We start from the raw sequence: 17,369 nt of genomic DNA, 5'->3' as shown, positions 1-17,369 counted from the left end.
TGATACATGGTTTACAAACATAATATGTTAATATAATTTGTTTTGTAATTAATTAATAATTTGTAAACAATAAGTCATTTAAAATCAATAAATAAATACAAATGTAAATCAATGACCTATGACAATCTGTTCAGAAAATATTGAAAAAGTAGTCAATGAAAAAAATTCACGCCAAACCTTATTTTGTTTCTAACGGATGAATAAGGCCGTGCAATAAAAATTTGACGTGGCTATTTTGTTAAAAGTGGTCGAACTATCGGATATTAAGACTATGTTATTGGAAAAACCCCCCTGGGCCTCGGAACAGATGTTATAAATTATACTCTGGACAGTAGGTTTTAGACTTTTACAGTGAGAGAAGGAGGTGATATCCAAACTCTTGTTTGTAGTGATTTTTGTTCATTTTAAGCTTGATTTGCATATTCAATTTAAGTTTCACTCGTTTTAAGATTTATTTGCTAATTTACATTAATATCTATTGCATGTCTGTTTGCATTGATTGTTTATTCAATTTCTGTTCGTTTTAAGTTTCATTTATACTTCAATGGGATAATACTTTTTTTCGTTTTAAGCTTGATTTTGATATTCAATCTAAGCATTACTCGCTTTAAGATCTATTGATTCATTTACATTATTACATGTTCTATGTTTTTGCTATGATTGTTTATTTAATTTCTGTTCGTTTTGGGTTTCATTTATTCTTTAATAGTAATTTCTGGTCGTTTTGAGTTTGAATTTTAAAAGATATTTGTATCTGTTGAGCTTAAGTTTAAAATGGCCTTTACTTTTCTTTGAAAAACTTATTTTTCGGAAAGTTTTTTTTAATTAATTCTACTAAAAACCAATACGCAATGATGCATCTTGACACGACTGTTGCTGCTCAAAACGAGGTTCAAGCAAAAAAAAGTCGCTGTGATTTATGCAGCGTTGATTGTAGGCAAAGGTACCACCCCCAATAACACCAAAAGGTACAAGCAGCTATGTAAATAAAAGAAATAGGCAAAAAAAACTAACCCATAGCAGCTTCTTTTGTTAGTTGTCCATGGTATGCTGAACAGTCTTTCAATAACTGAATCAAATCAGCTGAATTGCTTTTTCCGCCGTTAATATTCTCCGAGAGTTCCTAAAAAGTCCATAAATATCAGCCAGGTCACGCAATCAAATTCAATTATCTTAACAACTTTATAATATTGAACTTTATAATTCAGTGCTGAACTAGTTTTCAAGGTGTCAACATCTAACTAATTGAATTATATATTCATTTCACTTTCTTGATGGTCTGAGCTACTTGTTGGATAGAATTCATTGTATTTTTGCGAAGACTGATTTTTGGTTTTATTGAATATTAAATAAAAAAAAACGGTTTTTTAACTGAAAGTAAGGAGCGACATTAAAACGAACACAAATTATTCCGTATATGAAAGGGGCTGTCCCCTCCTCAACACCTCGCTCTTTATGTTAAATTTTGACAATTTCTCACAACCTTATTTTTTTAAACAATAAAAAACTTTAGCGTAAAGAGCAAGACGTTGAGGCGGGGACACCCCCTTTCATATACGGAATAATTTCTGTTTGTTTTAAGTTTTAATGTCGCTCCTTACTTTCAGTTAAAAAAAACTTGGTTTTTCTATTTAATTTCTGAACATTTTTAAATTAATGCATGTGTTATTTTGGCTCACCGTAAATGAATAATTAAAACGAAATTTGCATATTAATTTTACTTTTTTTTTGGCTAAATGGCTTTCTCGAAAGCTGTTTAATTTTATTTACGAATGTTTTTATTAGTAATAAATATACGTAACTTGCGAAACAACTTACGTAACGAACTTCTATATTCGTATATTTTTATTACGTATATTAGGGGGTTCGCCCCCCTAGTCAATACCTCGCTCTTTACGCTAAAGTTCAAATTTATTCTAATTTTTTAAGAATGACCCCTTAATCCCAAAGGTCGTTAATTATAATAAATAGCTCTTATGAAAGTACTAAAAAACTTTAGCGTAAAGAGCGAGGTATTGACTAGGAGGCGAACCCAATCATATACGTAATAGTTTCTGTTCGTTTTAAGTTTTGATGTTGAAAACATTTCAATTGAAAAGTTTTTCAGTTGAAAAGTTTTCAGTTGAAAACTTTTATTTCACTTCTGATCGCTTTTTTAAATAATGCTGGGAAATCCGGCACCCCTTTCATAGCAATGTCCCTTCCCCCGTGAAAACTTCCTCCATGGGAGGATCCTCCCACGTGACCCGCGACCCCCCCCCCCACAACCAGAAAAAATTCCCCATGAAAACGTCTTTAAACTTCCCAATAACCAATACTAAATGTAAACATCGGGCAAAGTTCATAACTTGCAGCCCTTCCCTCGGGGACTGTGGGGGATTAAGTCATCCTCAAAGACGTAGTTATTATATTTTTCGATCATGCTGAACAAAATGGCTATCTCAAAATTTTGATTTTGTGACTTTGGAAAAAAAATGAGCATGGAAGGGGTCTAGTTCCCCTCCATTTTTGGGGTCACTTAAAAAGGGCACTATTACTTTTAATTTCCGTTCTAATGAGCCTTCTCGTGATATTTTTGGACCACTAGGTTGGTACGATCGCCCTTGGAAAAAAAAAAACAAAAAATAAACAAACACACATTCGTTATCTTCCTTCTGCCAAAAAATAAAAAATTCCACATTTTTGCAGATAGGACGTTGAAAGCTCTATAATCGGGTTCTCTGATACGCTGATTCTGATAGTGTAATTTTCATTAACGTTCTATGAGTTTTAGGGGGTGTTTCCCCCTTTTTTCAAAAATAAGGCAAATTTTCTCAGGTGCGTAACTTCTGATGGGTAAGACTAAACTTGATAAAACTTATATTTGAAATCAGCACAAAATCTTATTCTTTTGATGTATCTATTGGTATCAAAATTCCTTTTTTAGAGTTTCGGCTACTATTGAGCCGTGTCGCTCCTTACTTACAGTTCGTTACCACGAACAGTTTGATAAAATATAGACACGAAAAATATAAATTGAAATGCGGCGTTAAAGTTTGTTTCGAGAGCAATGCTATCCGGAATAAAAGATTTTTTGCTTCTTAATCACGCTGTGGAGTTTTCGTCAGAGATAATATACTGAGTGCAAAAGAATTCATCCTACTGAAATCTAGTCTACCGGACCCCTTCCAAAAATCAGTTAAGGATGAAGAAAATGTCTTGGATATTGTAAAATTCTTTGCCAAATCGGCTGAAGAAAAGCGTCAACCACCTACATTCATCGTTGAGCCTACCGAGGTGAGAAGAGATAAATGCATGTGTAACACCTAAAGGAAATGATATTTGTCGTCGTTTTGAAGACTTCCTGGAACGGTTGAACAAAAGTAACTAACAGTTTTTTACTCAAGAAAGTTTCCCTACCCAACCAGACGCCTCCAAGAAGCTGTCTTGCTCTGTAGCTGTTACAAACCCTCCACTGTTGAAAACCCCATCGAAGCGGAAAACGTTTATATAATCTGCGTGTGAGGAATCCTTTGATGCTTCTGGTTCTGAGGTTGAACTAGACTGGGAAAAAATGCGTGGCGAGTAGCTTTTGCGCAGAAGAATACTGCAGAGGAATTGGCACCAATTGGTACCAATTTTTGGTAGAAGAGCCAAAACTGGCTTTTATACTAAAGTCTGTTGATTTTAAATGTACACACTCCTCGAGGTCAGTGTCTAACCTTGATCACGTGCTTGTTTCCAGTAGTATCACCAGTCTTGCAGTAAGTGTAACTGCGCTTAATGGTTTTGTAGTATCTGACCACTTGCCTTTGTCTTTTAGTACTGTGGCTCTATTTAACCGCGTACAGATAACCCAAGATTCTAAATGGCGGACTGTAGTTGAATGAAATAATTTTGATATACTCCAGTACCAGTATTGCATTGATAATCTCCTCGCAAAGGTAAAAATACCATTTGAGCTTCTCCAGAATTCGGTTACATCTTCGTTTGATGAAACTCGTCTTAAATTAAGTATGTATGCGTCACTTATTTCACACGCCTTATTACAAGAAGAAAAGCAGCTCGTCCTTCGCACTGAAGTACGAGTTGGATCCCAATTGAAGGACTGCTCCCAAAATTCAGTGCTTGTTGAGGTTTGTAATAGGGCCACATATTGGCTAAGTATCTGGATAGACTGCGGCCGTCCCAAAACCGGAGTTGTAAGTCGGGTTCGTTTATTCACCACACGCAGTTTTTCAAAAGAGCTGGAGAAACATAAGAACAACTATTCGTTCCAATTTTTCTGAAAAGATTATTAATAACCCAGGACTTTTGCGGAAACATTCAACACATAAACAAAAGCGCAATCAGTCATCTTTCCCGAATTATAGGAACAACGTTTTGAGACAGGTTTCAAAACCTAACCCACTACAAGAGAATCCTTTCAAAGTCACTCTTGAACAGATATTTTCGATAAAGATTAAGTCAACGTTTACTGTATCTGTTTCTGACTTCTAGAGTATAATCCGTAAAATCAAGAAGCCTCTCTCTAGAGGTATAGATCACGTTTGCGCTAAACACCTCCTATATGGAACACCTTCACTTCTTTCCCACCTTGCACTAATTTTCCAAATGGTGTTCACAAAACGAATAGCTCCCTCCCTCGTTTTCAACTGACCGTATTACTCCTGTCCTTAAAAAGAATAAACCCTTAAATGAAAGTTCATCATACCGGCCAATAACGGTAGCTACAACTTCTTGTGAAATTTTTGAGAAGTTGATAATGCCCGAATTGATAGATAAAAGTTATATGCCCCCAAACCAATTTGGGTTCCAGAAAGGTATAGCTTGCGCTTATGCACTGACAGTATTGTCATCAGTTTTGATTGATACAGATAAATTGGGAGAGTGATTTGTTTTAGGTAGCCATGATGTCACTCGTGCTTTTGATTGGGTAATTCGCACGCATATCCTCATTGAAATGTACAAGTGTGGGGTAAGTACTTGTATTATTCTTACTTTTTTTTGGTATGTCTACTCATTTAACTGTCATAATTAACTAGCCCGACGAAATGATTCCAGAAATAGTCATACCTGTTCGTCGCGGTGCAAGGCAAGGCGCTCTTACACCCCCAATTGCATTTAACAACTGTATTCTGAACGCACAGTCCGAAGTGGTTTCCTCGTGTATTTTAGCAGGGATAGATGTATCTCTTATTGCTTTTGCGGATGCTAGCGTTTGAGAAAGATTTTTTCATTCTAAGTTAAGAATATTAAACGATAAACTAGAAGTCGTACTATTACTAGATAGAAGTCGTACTATTCAGCTAGAGCCCAGTTCCCGAAGGATATAAAGTTGATCTTGGTGGAGTATCGATTTCTTAGAGCCAAGAATTGACGGTCCTGCGACAAGGAACAAAGCTGCTGTTAAATTTGTCCTGAAACAACCAGCACCGAGTTCAAGTCAGCGCTATTTATCTTCATTTGTACCATATTTTGTTGAATCATTTAATAATCGTACATAGTTAATTTGTTTTTAGTGCTCCAATTTGGTTGATGACAATGCCATTGCTATTTTTATAATATTACGGCGCAGTAAATAAATTGATTGATTGCTCGCTCCTCCCAATCAGTGACTATCTTAAAGCAACTAGAAAGCTCCAAATCCATCATTTCCAGCAATGGACGTCAAGTGCCTATGGCAGCATAGTCTCTAATAAACTTCGTTTTATCTCCTGCTACTAGCTAAATTGTATAGTTCATGCATTTCCAAGTTATGCATTTCCAAATTTCTCAGAACTTGCACCTTTTTGGTCTACCTTCTCGGCAATGGAAACAAAACAACTCCGACGAATTTATTACTGGTAAGCCAAATAACTTCTTGGCTCCCACCTTGGGCAAGTAATTCTTGGGCCAATAGGAGATACGGTATTATAGATCCTAATACTGCCCTCAGTAGATGCATTGAAGCTTATGGTAAAGGAATCAACGGACAACTATAGTGTTTCCTTTCAAAACAATAAATGTATCGTGTTTTTTTTATATTGTGCATGTTATTTGTATTGTGTTTGTGTATTTATTTTGGTAATTATTGGGCTTGAGTGCTTGTTTTATGAACTCAAATTTTTCCTTATTTGTCATTATACGTCTTTCTCTTTATTTTTTGTCTTCACTTATACTCCGTTTGTTATTGTGTTTTACAACAGGTCATTGATAAATTCGATTCAATTTAATATTTATGATTTCCACAGAAATGCTAATAATCTAAAAAATATACCGTTGTTCTCACATATGAGTATGGGGTTCCTGTCTATGCTTTTATTAAAATTAAAAAGCATTTATTAGACAAAAAAAACTGTCAATGCATCCCCTAAGGCAATTCTCCTATTGTTGGCATTTTGTTACCTAACATGTTTCAGAATTTGGGATATCATAACCTGGGCATTCTTTATATTCAAAATTCTAGGTTTCGATGTTTACCTTCTAGTAGCTGTAGGGGTAAAACATGTACATAAAGGTGGTTCGGTCCCACTTTCTAGGGCTGTAATGAAAGAAAGTTAAGATGGTTAGACCGCATTTTACGGATCAATCGCATTTTATAGATCGCAAAAGTTGTGCTTTTTGGAATCCTATCTGGGGCCAAAGGAAAATGAGATTAAAACATTAATAAGAAATTGGAATTTCATTAGAGGAAGTAAAGAGTGAAGCTTTGAATAGATTAGGGGGAGGCTTCAGTCGACTTGGGGCTGTAGTGAGTGGTTATTAGTAGTAGTAGATAACAGGATTAGAATAATGCAGAAAGAAATATCTGGTGACAACCGGTATTTAAAATAGTAATAATTATTTCTTTAAAAGCTAACCTTAGTCTCTGGCAGGTAACTTGCAATGAGAAAAAAACAAAACAAAAGTAACACAATGTTGTAACACGTAAAACAATTAGCAGACATGCTAAACTTATTTCTGCGTCAAAGACACATCTCGGGCATATAGGTCATTACAATTCAACGACACGACGCAGCAAACACGTCAACAAAAATACGAATTCACTTCATTAGAAATTTAAACTTAAGAGTCTAAGAAGAAATTAAAGAGTTTAGAGAAATTAAAACTTAAACTTAAGTAAGTTAAGAGTAAAACTTAAGAAATTTAAACTTAAGAAATTTAAGAGTCGGGAGGAGCAAAAGGAGATAAAAGTTAAACAGAAAGCATAGATAACTGCGTGGTAATAAATAATATACTATTAAAACAAGTATTAAAAAAATAGTATAGCATTAAAAAAATATAGTACAGTGTTGAAACAAGCCTCTAGGTTAGTGAGGCTTATGCCCTTGTTGGACCACCAAACCAGAGCTCATTGGACTATTTGTTGAGCTGAACTTAAATTTAGTTACTAATTAAATTTACTAACATAATTACAAAATTAAAATAATTACTAAATTAATTTACTAATTCAATGCTAAATAAAAACATTTGATGATTTTTGTTGGCAAATCCAAAACCTATAAACAAGTTGTATATATCTTATTAATATACATTTAGTTTTTGTAGTAAAATTTAAAAGAAAATGGCATTACTAAAGAAAAATAATAGGATATTCTTTCCACTAGTCAGGGCTTCTCTTTTTCCAAAATCAGACAAAGGTTGGTTGAAATTGGCAGATTTTCGGTAGTCTCGAGGGAAATTTCGGTAAAAATTATCAGTCCGAATTTTTTTCTAAGAAAAAGACCTTGGAAAAAACGGTCCGGGCAACGTTTTGAAACCATTGCCGTCATCGGCTTTAATATGCTGAATATGCCAATGTGTCTTATTTTAGCACGCTCTTAACCCTGTTGGATTTAGTGTATGGAATTTTTCAACAAAATGCAACAGAAGTTATTAAACACTCAATTTCAATATAAATAGGACAGTTGTAAATTCACAGCTTTTTATTTGTAATTTGTGCATGGAGAACTATAATAAATGGAATAAGAAATTCAGAATTTTTATTGGTTGTATCTTCTCGCTTAACCTAATTCGCTGATTCAACCTATACAAGCAGTCTACTCATGCGTTATTTCTTCAGCACAAACGGAGCCTGCAGTGTATCTGATCGAAAAAAATCTTCCGATGTCACTTTTTCCTTTCATTTGGAAAACTTATTTTAAAAAATAACATGATTCAAAGTCTGTGAATTGAGCTATATGAGCCTAAGCTATTTTTTGTTTTTGCAAAAATAAATGAAGTTATGTGTTCTAGATTTTATTAACCAAAATTTGCCTGGAATCGGCAAAAATCGGATTGTAAACATTTATCATGCAATTGCGAAACCTGACTTTTAAGATGATGTTTTTAAAAAGATTGTGAGATCTTACAATAAATCGATAGGTTCGGAAACAATACTAAAAGACATTTAAACTTTATTATCATTGCTGTTGCTTATGGCGATTCTGCTTATTTTGCACATAAGCCTATTAAATCAGTTAGACAATACTATTCCCCTGATTCATTCTTATTGGGTAATTTCCATTCCTATTGTTAATCAAAGACAGTATTTTTATGCTTTAGCTATTGGGCACTTTTTTGAGATCCTACCTACGCCACATGACAAGATTTCCCCCTAAAATCTCCATAGTTCTGCATTTAAAAAGAACCAATAATTCGACAAAACTTGAGTCACAAGTCGCAGCCTATTTTCAAACTACGTTATAGCATATACCCCGAGCATAAAAAAACACGTACACATCACATAGGCACAAGGGCCACATAGGCTAACACAGGCCACATGACCACATACACAAAGTGAGAGAGAACAGAAAGACAACACTCATGGACTAGAAAACTTGAAAAACATTGAAAACTATCCTGTTTGATATATGGCTGGACAAAGAATAGCAAAATATTACGCAAAGGAAAGGAGAGGGAGTAGTAGGCCTACTGGCAAGACATCCCCTCCTCAGTAACGAACATCCAGTAAAAATTACAACTAAGAAAAATTGAATTATTTACAAAAACTCCGACCCAAAAGGTTACGTCAACTCTCCCATACTGTATTGTATATTATTTCTATTTAGGAAACGAAACATGACAATGCTTCAGTCGGGTATCAAAAGCATCTCGATCATTGTAAAGTTTCAAAAGAACAGAAAAAACTCTCAAAACTTTTTTTATTTCCTCCCCGATAACCGTAAAACAAAAACGGATTGATATATAAAATCAATACATATCAATCCGTTTTCGTTTTGCGGTTATCGTAGGCGAAATAAAAAAGTTTAGAGGTTTTTTGACAATTTACAATTATGGAGATACAACCTTTTGATACCCCACTGACAATATCTCTCTATTAGTACCTTTGTGTATTTTGTAGCCGGTCGGATCGTCTCTGTACGTCCTTTAAAAAAGGCAGACGTGCTACAAGACTCGTAAGTTGCTACTGTCTTCCCATACTGTCTGTGGAAAGCAACCTGAAAATACAAAAGAAGTCAAACATTAAAGGTAAGGATAAACAATATCAATTTTGTGTTTTGGTAAAATAAGTCTCTGAATTAGGTCAAATAATAAAAGAAAAAAAAAGAAGATCTGAATAAATCAAAATACAGTTAGGAACAAAACTAAAGTTTTTAAACAACGAAATAAAAAATTATAGTATACTTATTTACGCTGAATTCCAAAAGAAAATTTAAAATACCCTATATATCTAAAATACCCTTATAATACCCTTTACAAATACCCATCATAATTTAGAAGGTCTTTAATAGTATTTTTAAGGATTTGCTTCTTCCTCTGGCAAAATTTGTTTAGTTATTTGTAGAGTCTTGGGTGTTTCAAACAAAAAAGAACGGAAAAAAACTTTAAATTTTATCGTGACGTTTTCTTCATTAGAGGCTTTATTTTCTTATCTAAAACGGCAAGATGGAGACAGAAAGAAGTTAGTGGTTAGAAGGGCAGTATCCAGTATTTTGTTTGGTGGGGAGGGGGGGGGCAAATGAAATTTCAAAAATGCAACAAAATTTGCTTATGTAAATTTGGTTAAGTTTTTCCGTGTTGGACAGAAATTTCGAGGAGGGGGGGGGGTCGAAACCCCTTAACCCACCTCCTGGATACAGCCGTGATGGTTAGATAGCAATTTAAACACGAAACCTTCAGCTAAAGTACAAAAGTACGCACAAGAAATGCCTTGGAAAACACTTCCCGACTCGCATAAGAGTATCAATAAATATGTACTACATCATTTGTCGGTTGGAACTTCATAGCTATTAGCAGAAACGATACCACAGGAATTTGCAAAACTCGAAAAAAAAGGAAACGTATCACAACCACATTGAGTATTTACATAAACAAATTATTTATATTGAATAACATAACCGTTATTTGTACGTCCTATTTTCTTTTAAGCATCAGTTTTCTATAAGTTAATTTTAGTTCATTTCTATTCCTATCCACTGTCATTTGATACCCCTTTCAATAAACATGGTCTGCTGAAATCCCTCTATATTAACTAGCCTCTAACTCTGTTTAGCTACCAGAAACTGGATAGTTGGCCACAATCAAGTCGGTCAAGTAGCAATCATTGTTATAAGGATTCTTAGCTCTCAAATCCCGACTTAATTTTAGGTTTCCGGAACAACTGAAGAGTCAAAATGAGACAGAAACTGCAGTGCTTTTTCCTAGAGATGTTGACACCCAAAGATATATAATATAAAATTTGAGAAATATTTTTTAGCTGCTTGAAGAATTAAAATCGATCCATATAAAAACGTGGAAGCTGGAAATAAAACCAAAGCTGTAAACAGGTACAATATTTTTATTTCTTCTTTTATTAGCTGCTACAGACCCTTACCATAGGGGAAGCTGGTTCAGGCTAAATCCCTTAACAGTATCGAATAGACAAGAACTTTTACATTGGGACATTCATTAGATAAGTTTAAGCATATGATTGTTTGTCTGTTGACTATATAGTTCTAACTATTTGTAAGGCATTCAGAAGGGGAAGGTGATTCAGCCTCATACTCTTAATGAGATCCAATAGGTAAAAGCTTTACACAAGGGGACATTCATAGAGAAGTTCTAAATATAATTATTTGTTTATTGACTATATAGTTCTAACTATTTGTTTATGCCATTACAGGAGGGGAAGGTGATTCAGGTTAAATCCCCTACGGAGATTGACTAGGTAAAAAGTATACACTGTGGTATTCATGCTATAGTTTTAACTATTCGACTTTGTATTAACTATATGGTTCTAACTATTTGTTTAGGCCATTACAGGAGGGGAAGGTGATTCAGGTTAAATCCCCTACGGAGATTGACTAGGTAAAAAGTATACACTGTGGTATTCATGCTATAGTTTTAACTATTCGACTATGTATTAACTATATTGTTCTAACTATTTGTTTAGGCCATTACAGGAGGGGAAGGTGATTCAGGTTAAATCCCCTACGGAAATTGACTAGGTAAAAAGTATACACTGTGGTATTCATGCTATAGTTTTAACTATTCGACTATGTATTAACTATATTGTTCTAACTATTTGTTTAGGCCATTACAGGAGGGGAAGGTGATTCAGGATAAATCCCCTACGGAGATTGACTAGGTAAAAAGTATACACTGTGGTATTCATGCTATAGTTTTAACTATTCGACTATGTATTAACTATATGGTTCTAACTATTTGTTTAGGACATTACAGGAGGGGAAGGTGATTCAGGATAAATCCCCTACGGAGATTGACTAGGTAAAAAGTATACACTGTGGTATTCATGCTATAGTTTTAACTATTCGACTATGTATTAACTATATGGTTCTAACTATTTGTTTAGGCCATTACAGGAGGGGAAGGTGATTCAGGTTAAATCCCCTACGGAGATTGACTAGGTAAAAAGTATACACTGTGGTATTCATGCTATAGTTTTAACTATTCGACTATGTATTAACTATATGGTTCTAACTATTTGTTTAGGCCATTACAGGAGGGGAAGGTGATTCAGGATAAATCCCCTACGGAGATTGACTAGGTAAAAAGTATACACTGTGGTATTCATGCTATAGTTTTAACTATTCGACTATGTATTAACTATATGGTTCTAACTATTTGTTTAGGCCATTACAGGAGGGGAAGGTGATTCAGGTTAAATCCCCTACGGAGATTGACTAGGTAAAAAGTATACACTGTGGTATTCATGCTATAATTTTAACTATTCGACTATGTATTAACTATATGGTTCTAACTATTTGTTTAGGCCATTACAGGAGGGGAAGGTGATTCAGGTTAAATCCCCTACGGAGATTGACTAGGTAAAAAGTATACACTGTGGTATTCATGCTATAGTTTTAACTTTTCGACTATGTATTAACTATATGGTTCTAACTATTTGTTTAGGCCATTACAGGAGGGGAAGGTGATTCAGGTTAAATCCCCTACGGAAATTGACTAGGTAAAAAGTATACACTGTGGTATTCATGCTATAGTTTTAACTATTAGACTATGTATTAACTATATAGTTATAACTATTTGTTTAGGCCATTACAGGAGGGGAAGGTGATTCAGGTTAAATCCCCTACGGAGATTGACTAGGTAAAAAGTATACACTGTGGTATTCATGCTATAGTTTAACTATTCGACTATGTATTAACTATATGGTTCTAACTATTTGTTTAGGCCATTACAGGAGGGGAAGGTGATTCAGGTTAAATCCCCTACGGAAATTGACTAGGTAAAAAGTATACACTGTGGTATTCATGCTATAGTTTTAACTATTCGACTATGTATTAACTATATAGTTCTAACTATTTGTTTAGGCCATTACAGGAGGGGAAGGTGATTTAGGTTAAATCCCCTACGGAGATTGACTAGGTAAAAAGTATACACTGTGGTATTCATGCTATAGTTTTAACTATTTGACTATTTATGGACTACAGAGTTCTAACTATTTGTTTAGGCCATTACAGGAGGGGAAGGTGATTCAGGTTAAATCCCCTACGGAGATTGACGAGGTAAAAAGTATACACTGTGGTATTCATGCTATAGTTTTAACTATTCGACTATGTATTAACTATATAGTTCTAACTATTTGTTTAGGCCATTACAGGAGGGGAAGGTGATTTAGGATAAATCCCCTAAGGAGATTGACTAGGTAAAAAGTATACACTGTGGTATTCATGCTATAGTTTTAACTATTTGACTATTTATGGACTACAGAGTTCTAACTATTTGTTTAGGCCATTACAGGAGGGGAAGGTGATTCAGGTTAAATCCCCTAAGGAGATTGACTAGGTAAAAGCTATACACTGTGGTATTCATACCATAGTTTTAACTATTCAACTTTTTATGGACTAAAGAGTTCCAACTATTTGTTTAGGCCATTACAGGAGGGGAAGGTGATTCAGGTTAAATCCCCTACGGAGATTGACTAGGTAAAAAGTATACACTGTGGTATTCATGCTATAGTTTTAACTATTCGACTATTTATGGACTACAGAGTTCCAACTATTTGTTTAGGCCATTACAGGAGGGGAAGGTGATTCAGGTTAAATCCCCTAAGGAGATTGACTAGGTAAAAGCTATACACTGGGGTATTCATACCATAGTTTTAACTATTCAACTTTTTATGGACTAAAGAGTTCCAACTATTTGTTTAGGCCATTACAGGAGGGGAAGGTGATTCAGGTTAAATCCCCTACGGAGATTGACTAGGTAAAATGTATACACTGTGGTATTCATGCTATAGTTTTAACTATTCTACTATTTATGGACTACAGAGTTCGAACTATTTGTTTAGGCCATTACAGGAGGGGAAGGTGATTCAGGTTAAATCCCCTAAGGAGATTGACTAGGTAAAAGCTATACACTGGGGTATTCATACCATAGTTTTAACTATTCAACTTTTTATGGACTAAAGAGTTCCAACTATTTGTTTAGGCCATTACAGGAGGGAAGGTGATTCAGGTTAAATCCCTTAAGGAGATTGAACAGGTAAAAGCTATACACTGTGGTATTCATGCTATAGTTTTAACTATTCGACTATTTATGGACTACAGAGTTCCAACTATTTGTTTAGGCCATTACATGAGGGGAAGGTGATTCAGGTTAAATCTCCTAAGGAGATTGACTATGTAAAAGCTATACACTGGGGTATTCATACCATAGTTTTAACTATTCAACTTTTTATGGACTAAAGAGTTCCAACTATTTGTTTAGGCCATTACAGGAGGGGAAGGTGATTCAGGTTAAATCCCTTAAGGAGATTGAACAGGTAAAAGTTATACACTGTTGTATTCATGCTATAGTTTTAACTATTCGACTATTTATGGACTACAGAGTTCCAACTATTTGTTTAGGCCATTACAGTAGGGGAAGGTGATTCAGGTTAAATCCCCTAAGGATATTGACTAGGTAAAAGCTATACACTGGGGTATTCATACCATAGTTTTAACTATTCAACTTTTTATGGACTAAAGAGTTCCAACTATTTGTTTAGGCCATTACAAGAGGGGAAGGTGATTCAGGTTAAATCCCTTAAGGAGATTGAACAGGGCAAAGCTATACACTGTGGTATTCATGCTATAGTTTTAACTCTTCGACTATTTATGGACAACAGAGTTCCAACTATTTGTTTAGGCCATTACATGAGGGGAAGGTGATTCAGGTTAAATCCCCTAAGGAGATTGACTAGGTAAAAGCTATACACTGTGGTATTCATACCATAGTTTTAACTATTCTACTTTTTATGGACTAAAGAGTTCCAACTATTTGTTTAGGCCATTACATGAGGGGAAGGTGATTCAGGTTAAATCCCCTAAGGAGATTGACTAGGTAAAAGCTAGGCACTGGGGTATTCATACCATAGTTTTAACTATTCAACTTTTTATGGACTAAAGAGTTCCAACTATTTGTTTAGGCCATTACAGGAGGGGAAGGTGATTCAGGTTAAATCCCTTAAGGAGATTGACGAGGTAAAAGCTATACACTGGGGTATTCATACCATAGTTTTAACTATTCAACTTTTTATGGACTAAAGAGTTCCAACTATTTGTTTAGGCCATTACAGGAGGGAAGGTGATTCAGGTTAAATCCCTTATGGAGATTGACTAGGTAAAAGCTACACACTGGGGTATTCATACCATAGTTTTAACTATTCAACTTTTTATGGACTAAAGAGTTCCAACTATTTGTTTAGGCCATTACAGGAGGGGAAGGTGATTCAGGTTAAATCCCTTAAGGAGATTGAACAGGTAAAAGCTATACACTGGGGTATTCATACCATAGTTTTAACTATTCTACTAATTATGGACTAAAGAGTTCCAACTATTTGTTTAGGCCATTACAGGAGGGGAAGGTGATTCAGGTTAAATCCCCTAAGGAGATTGACTAGGTAAAAGCTATACACTGGGATATTCATACCACAGTTTTAACTATTCAACTTATTATGGACTACAGAGTTCCAACTATTTGTTTAGGCCATTACAGGAGGGGAAGGTGATTCAGGTTAAATCCCATAAGGAGATTGAACAGGTAAAAGCTATACACTGTGGTATTCATGCTATAGTTTTAAGTATTCGACTATTTATGGACTAAAGAGTTCCAAATATTTGTTTAGGCCATTACAGGAGGGGAAGGTGATTCAGGTTAAATCCCCTAAGGAGATTGACTAGGTAAAAGCTATACACTGGGGTATTCATACCATAGTTTTAACTATTCAACTTTTTATGGAATAAAGAGTTCCAACTATTTGTTTAGGCCATTACAGGAGGGGAAGGTGATTCAGGTTAAATCCCATAAGGAGATTGAACAGGTAAAAGCTATACACTGTGGTATTCATCCTATAGTTTTAACTATTCGACTATTTATGGACTACAGAGTTCCAAATATTTGTTTAGGCCATTACAGGAGGGGATGGTGATTCAGGTTAAATCCCCTAAGGAGATTGACTAGGTAAAAGCTATACACTGGGGTATTCATACCATAGTTTTAACTATTCAACTTTTTATGGACTAAAGAGTTCCAACTATTTGTTTAGGCCATTACAGGAGGGGAAGGTGATTCAGGTTAAATCCCTTAAGGAGATTGAACAGGTAAAAGCTATACACTGGGGTATTCATACCATAGTTTTAACTATTCAACTTTTTATGGACTAAAGAGTTCCAACTATTTGTTTAGGCCATTACAGGAGGGGAAGGTGATTCAGGTTAAATCCCATAAGGAGATTGACAAGGTAAAAGCTATACACTGGGGTATTCATACAATAGTTTTATCTATTCAACTTTTTATGGACTAAAGAGTTCCAACTATTTGTTTAGGCCATTACAGGAGGGGAAGGTGATTCAGGTTAAATCCCTTAAGGAGATTGAACAGTTAAAAGCTATACACTGTGGTATTCATGCTATAGTTTTAACTATTCCACTTTTTATGGACTAAAGAGTTCCAACTATTTGTTTAGGCCATTACAGGAGGGGAAGGTGATTCAGGCTAAATCTCCTAAGGAGATTGACTAGGTAAAAGCTATACTCAGGCGTAGTCATAAAATAGATTTAACTATTCAACTTTTTATTGAATAAAGAGTTCCAACTATTTGTTTAGGCCATTACAGGAGGGGAAGGTGATTCAGGTTAAATCCCCTAAGGAGATTGACTAGGTAAAAGCTATGCACTGGGGTATTCATACCATAGTTTTAACTATTCAACTTTTTATGGACTAAAGAGTTCCAACTATTTGTTTAGGCCATTACAAGAGGGGAAGGTGATTCAGGTTAAATCCCATAAGGAGATTGACAAGGTAAAAGCTATACACTGGGGTATTCATAACATAGTTTTAACTATTCAACTTTTTATGGACTAGAGAGTTCCAACTATTTGTTTAGGCCATTACAGGAGGGGAAGGTGATTCAGGTTAAATCACTTAAGGAGATTGAACAGGTAAAAGCTATATACTGGGGTATTCATGCTATAGTTTTAACTATTCGACTAAGTATGGACTACAGAGTTCCAACTATTTGTTTAGGCCATTACAGGAGGGGAAGGTGATTCAGGTTAAATCCCCTAAGGAGATTGACTAGGTAAAAGCTATACACTGGCGTATTCATACCATAGTTTTAACTATTCAACTTTTTATGGACTAAAGAATTCCAACTATTTGTTTAGGCCATTACAGGAGGGTAAGGTGATTCAGGTTAAATCCCTTAAGGAGATTGAACAGGTAAAAGCTATACACTGTGGTATTCATGCTATAGTTTTAACTATTCTACTATTTATGGACTACAGAGTTCCAACTATTTGTTTAGGCCATTACAGGAGGGGAAGGTGATTCAGGTTAAATCCCATAAGGAGAATGACAAGGTAAAAGCTATACACTGGGGTATTCATACCATAGTTTTAACTATTCTACTTTTTATGGACTAAAGAGTTCCAACTATTTGTTTAGGCCATTACAGGAGGGTA

General features: G+C 35.0%; 1 protein-coding gene across 1 annotated transcript in view; it reads right to left on the bottom strand.

Annotated features, from left to right (window-relative positions):
* The window catches only part of CPT2 (Carnitine palmitoyltransferase 2), a 73,640-nt gene that overhangs the window by 11,803 nt on the left and 44,468 nt on the right, over positions 1–17,369 (bottom strand). The window contains exons 9-10 of the mRNA XM_089093217.1: positions 9,288–9,401; positions 1,015–1,123 (exon numbers count right to left, since the gene is read on the bottom strand). Coding sequence (XP_088949343.1) covers positions 1,015–1,123; positions 9,288–9,401 — 223 coding nt within the window. The remainder of the gene's footprint in view (positions 1–1,014; positions 1,124–9,287; positions 9,402–17,369) is intronic.

The sequence above is a fragment of the Artemia sp. Qi Xiang Cuo genome, chromosome 8 (assembly GCF_049724085.1).
Source record: "Artemia sp. Qi Xiang Cuo chromosome 8, ASM4972408v1, whole genome shotgun sequence".
Classification (NCBI taxonomy): Eukaryota; Metazoa; Arthropoda; class Branchiopoda; order Anostraca; family Artemiidae; genus Artemia; species Artemia sp. Qi Xiang Cuo.
The sequence above is the reverse complement of the archived record's forward strand: the minus strand, read 5'-3'. Positions and strand labels throughout refer to the sequence as shown.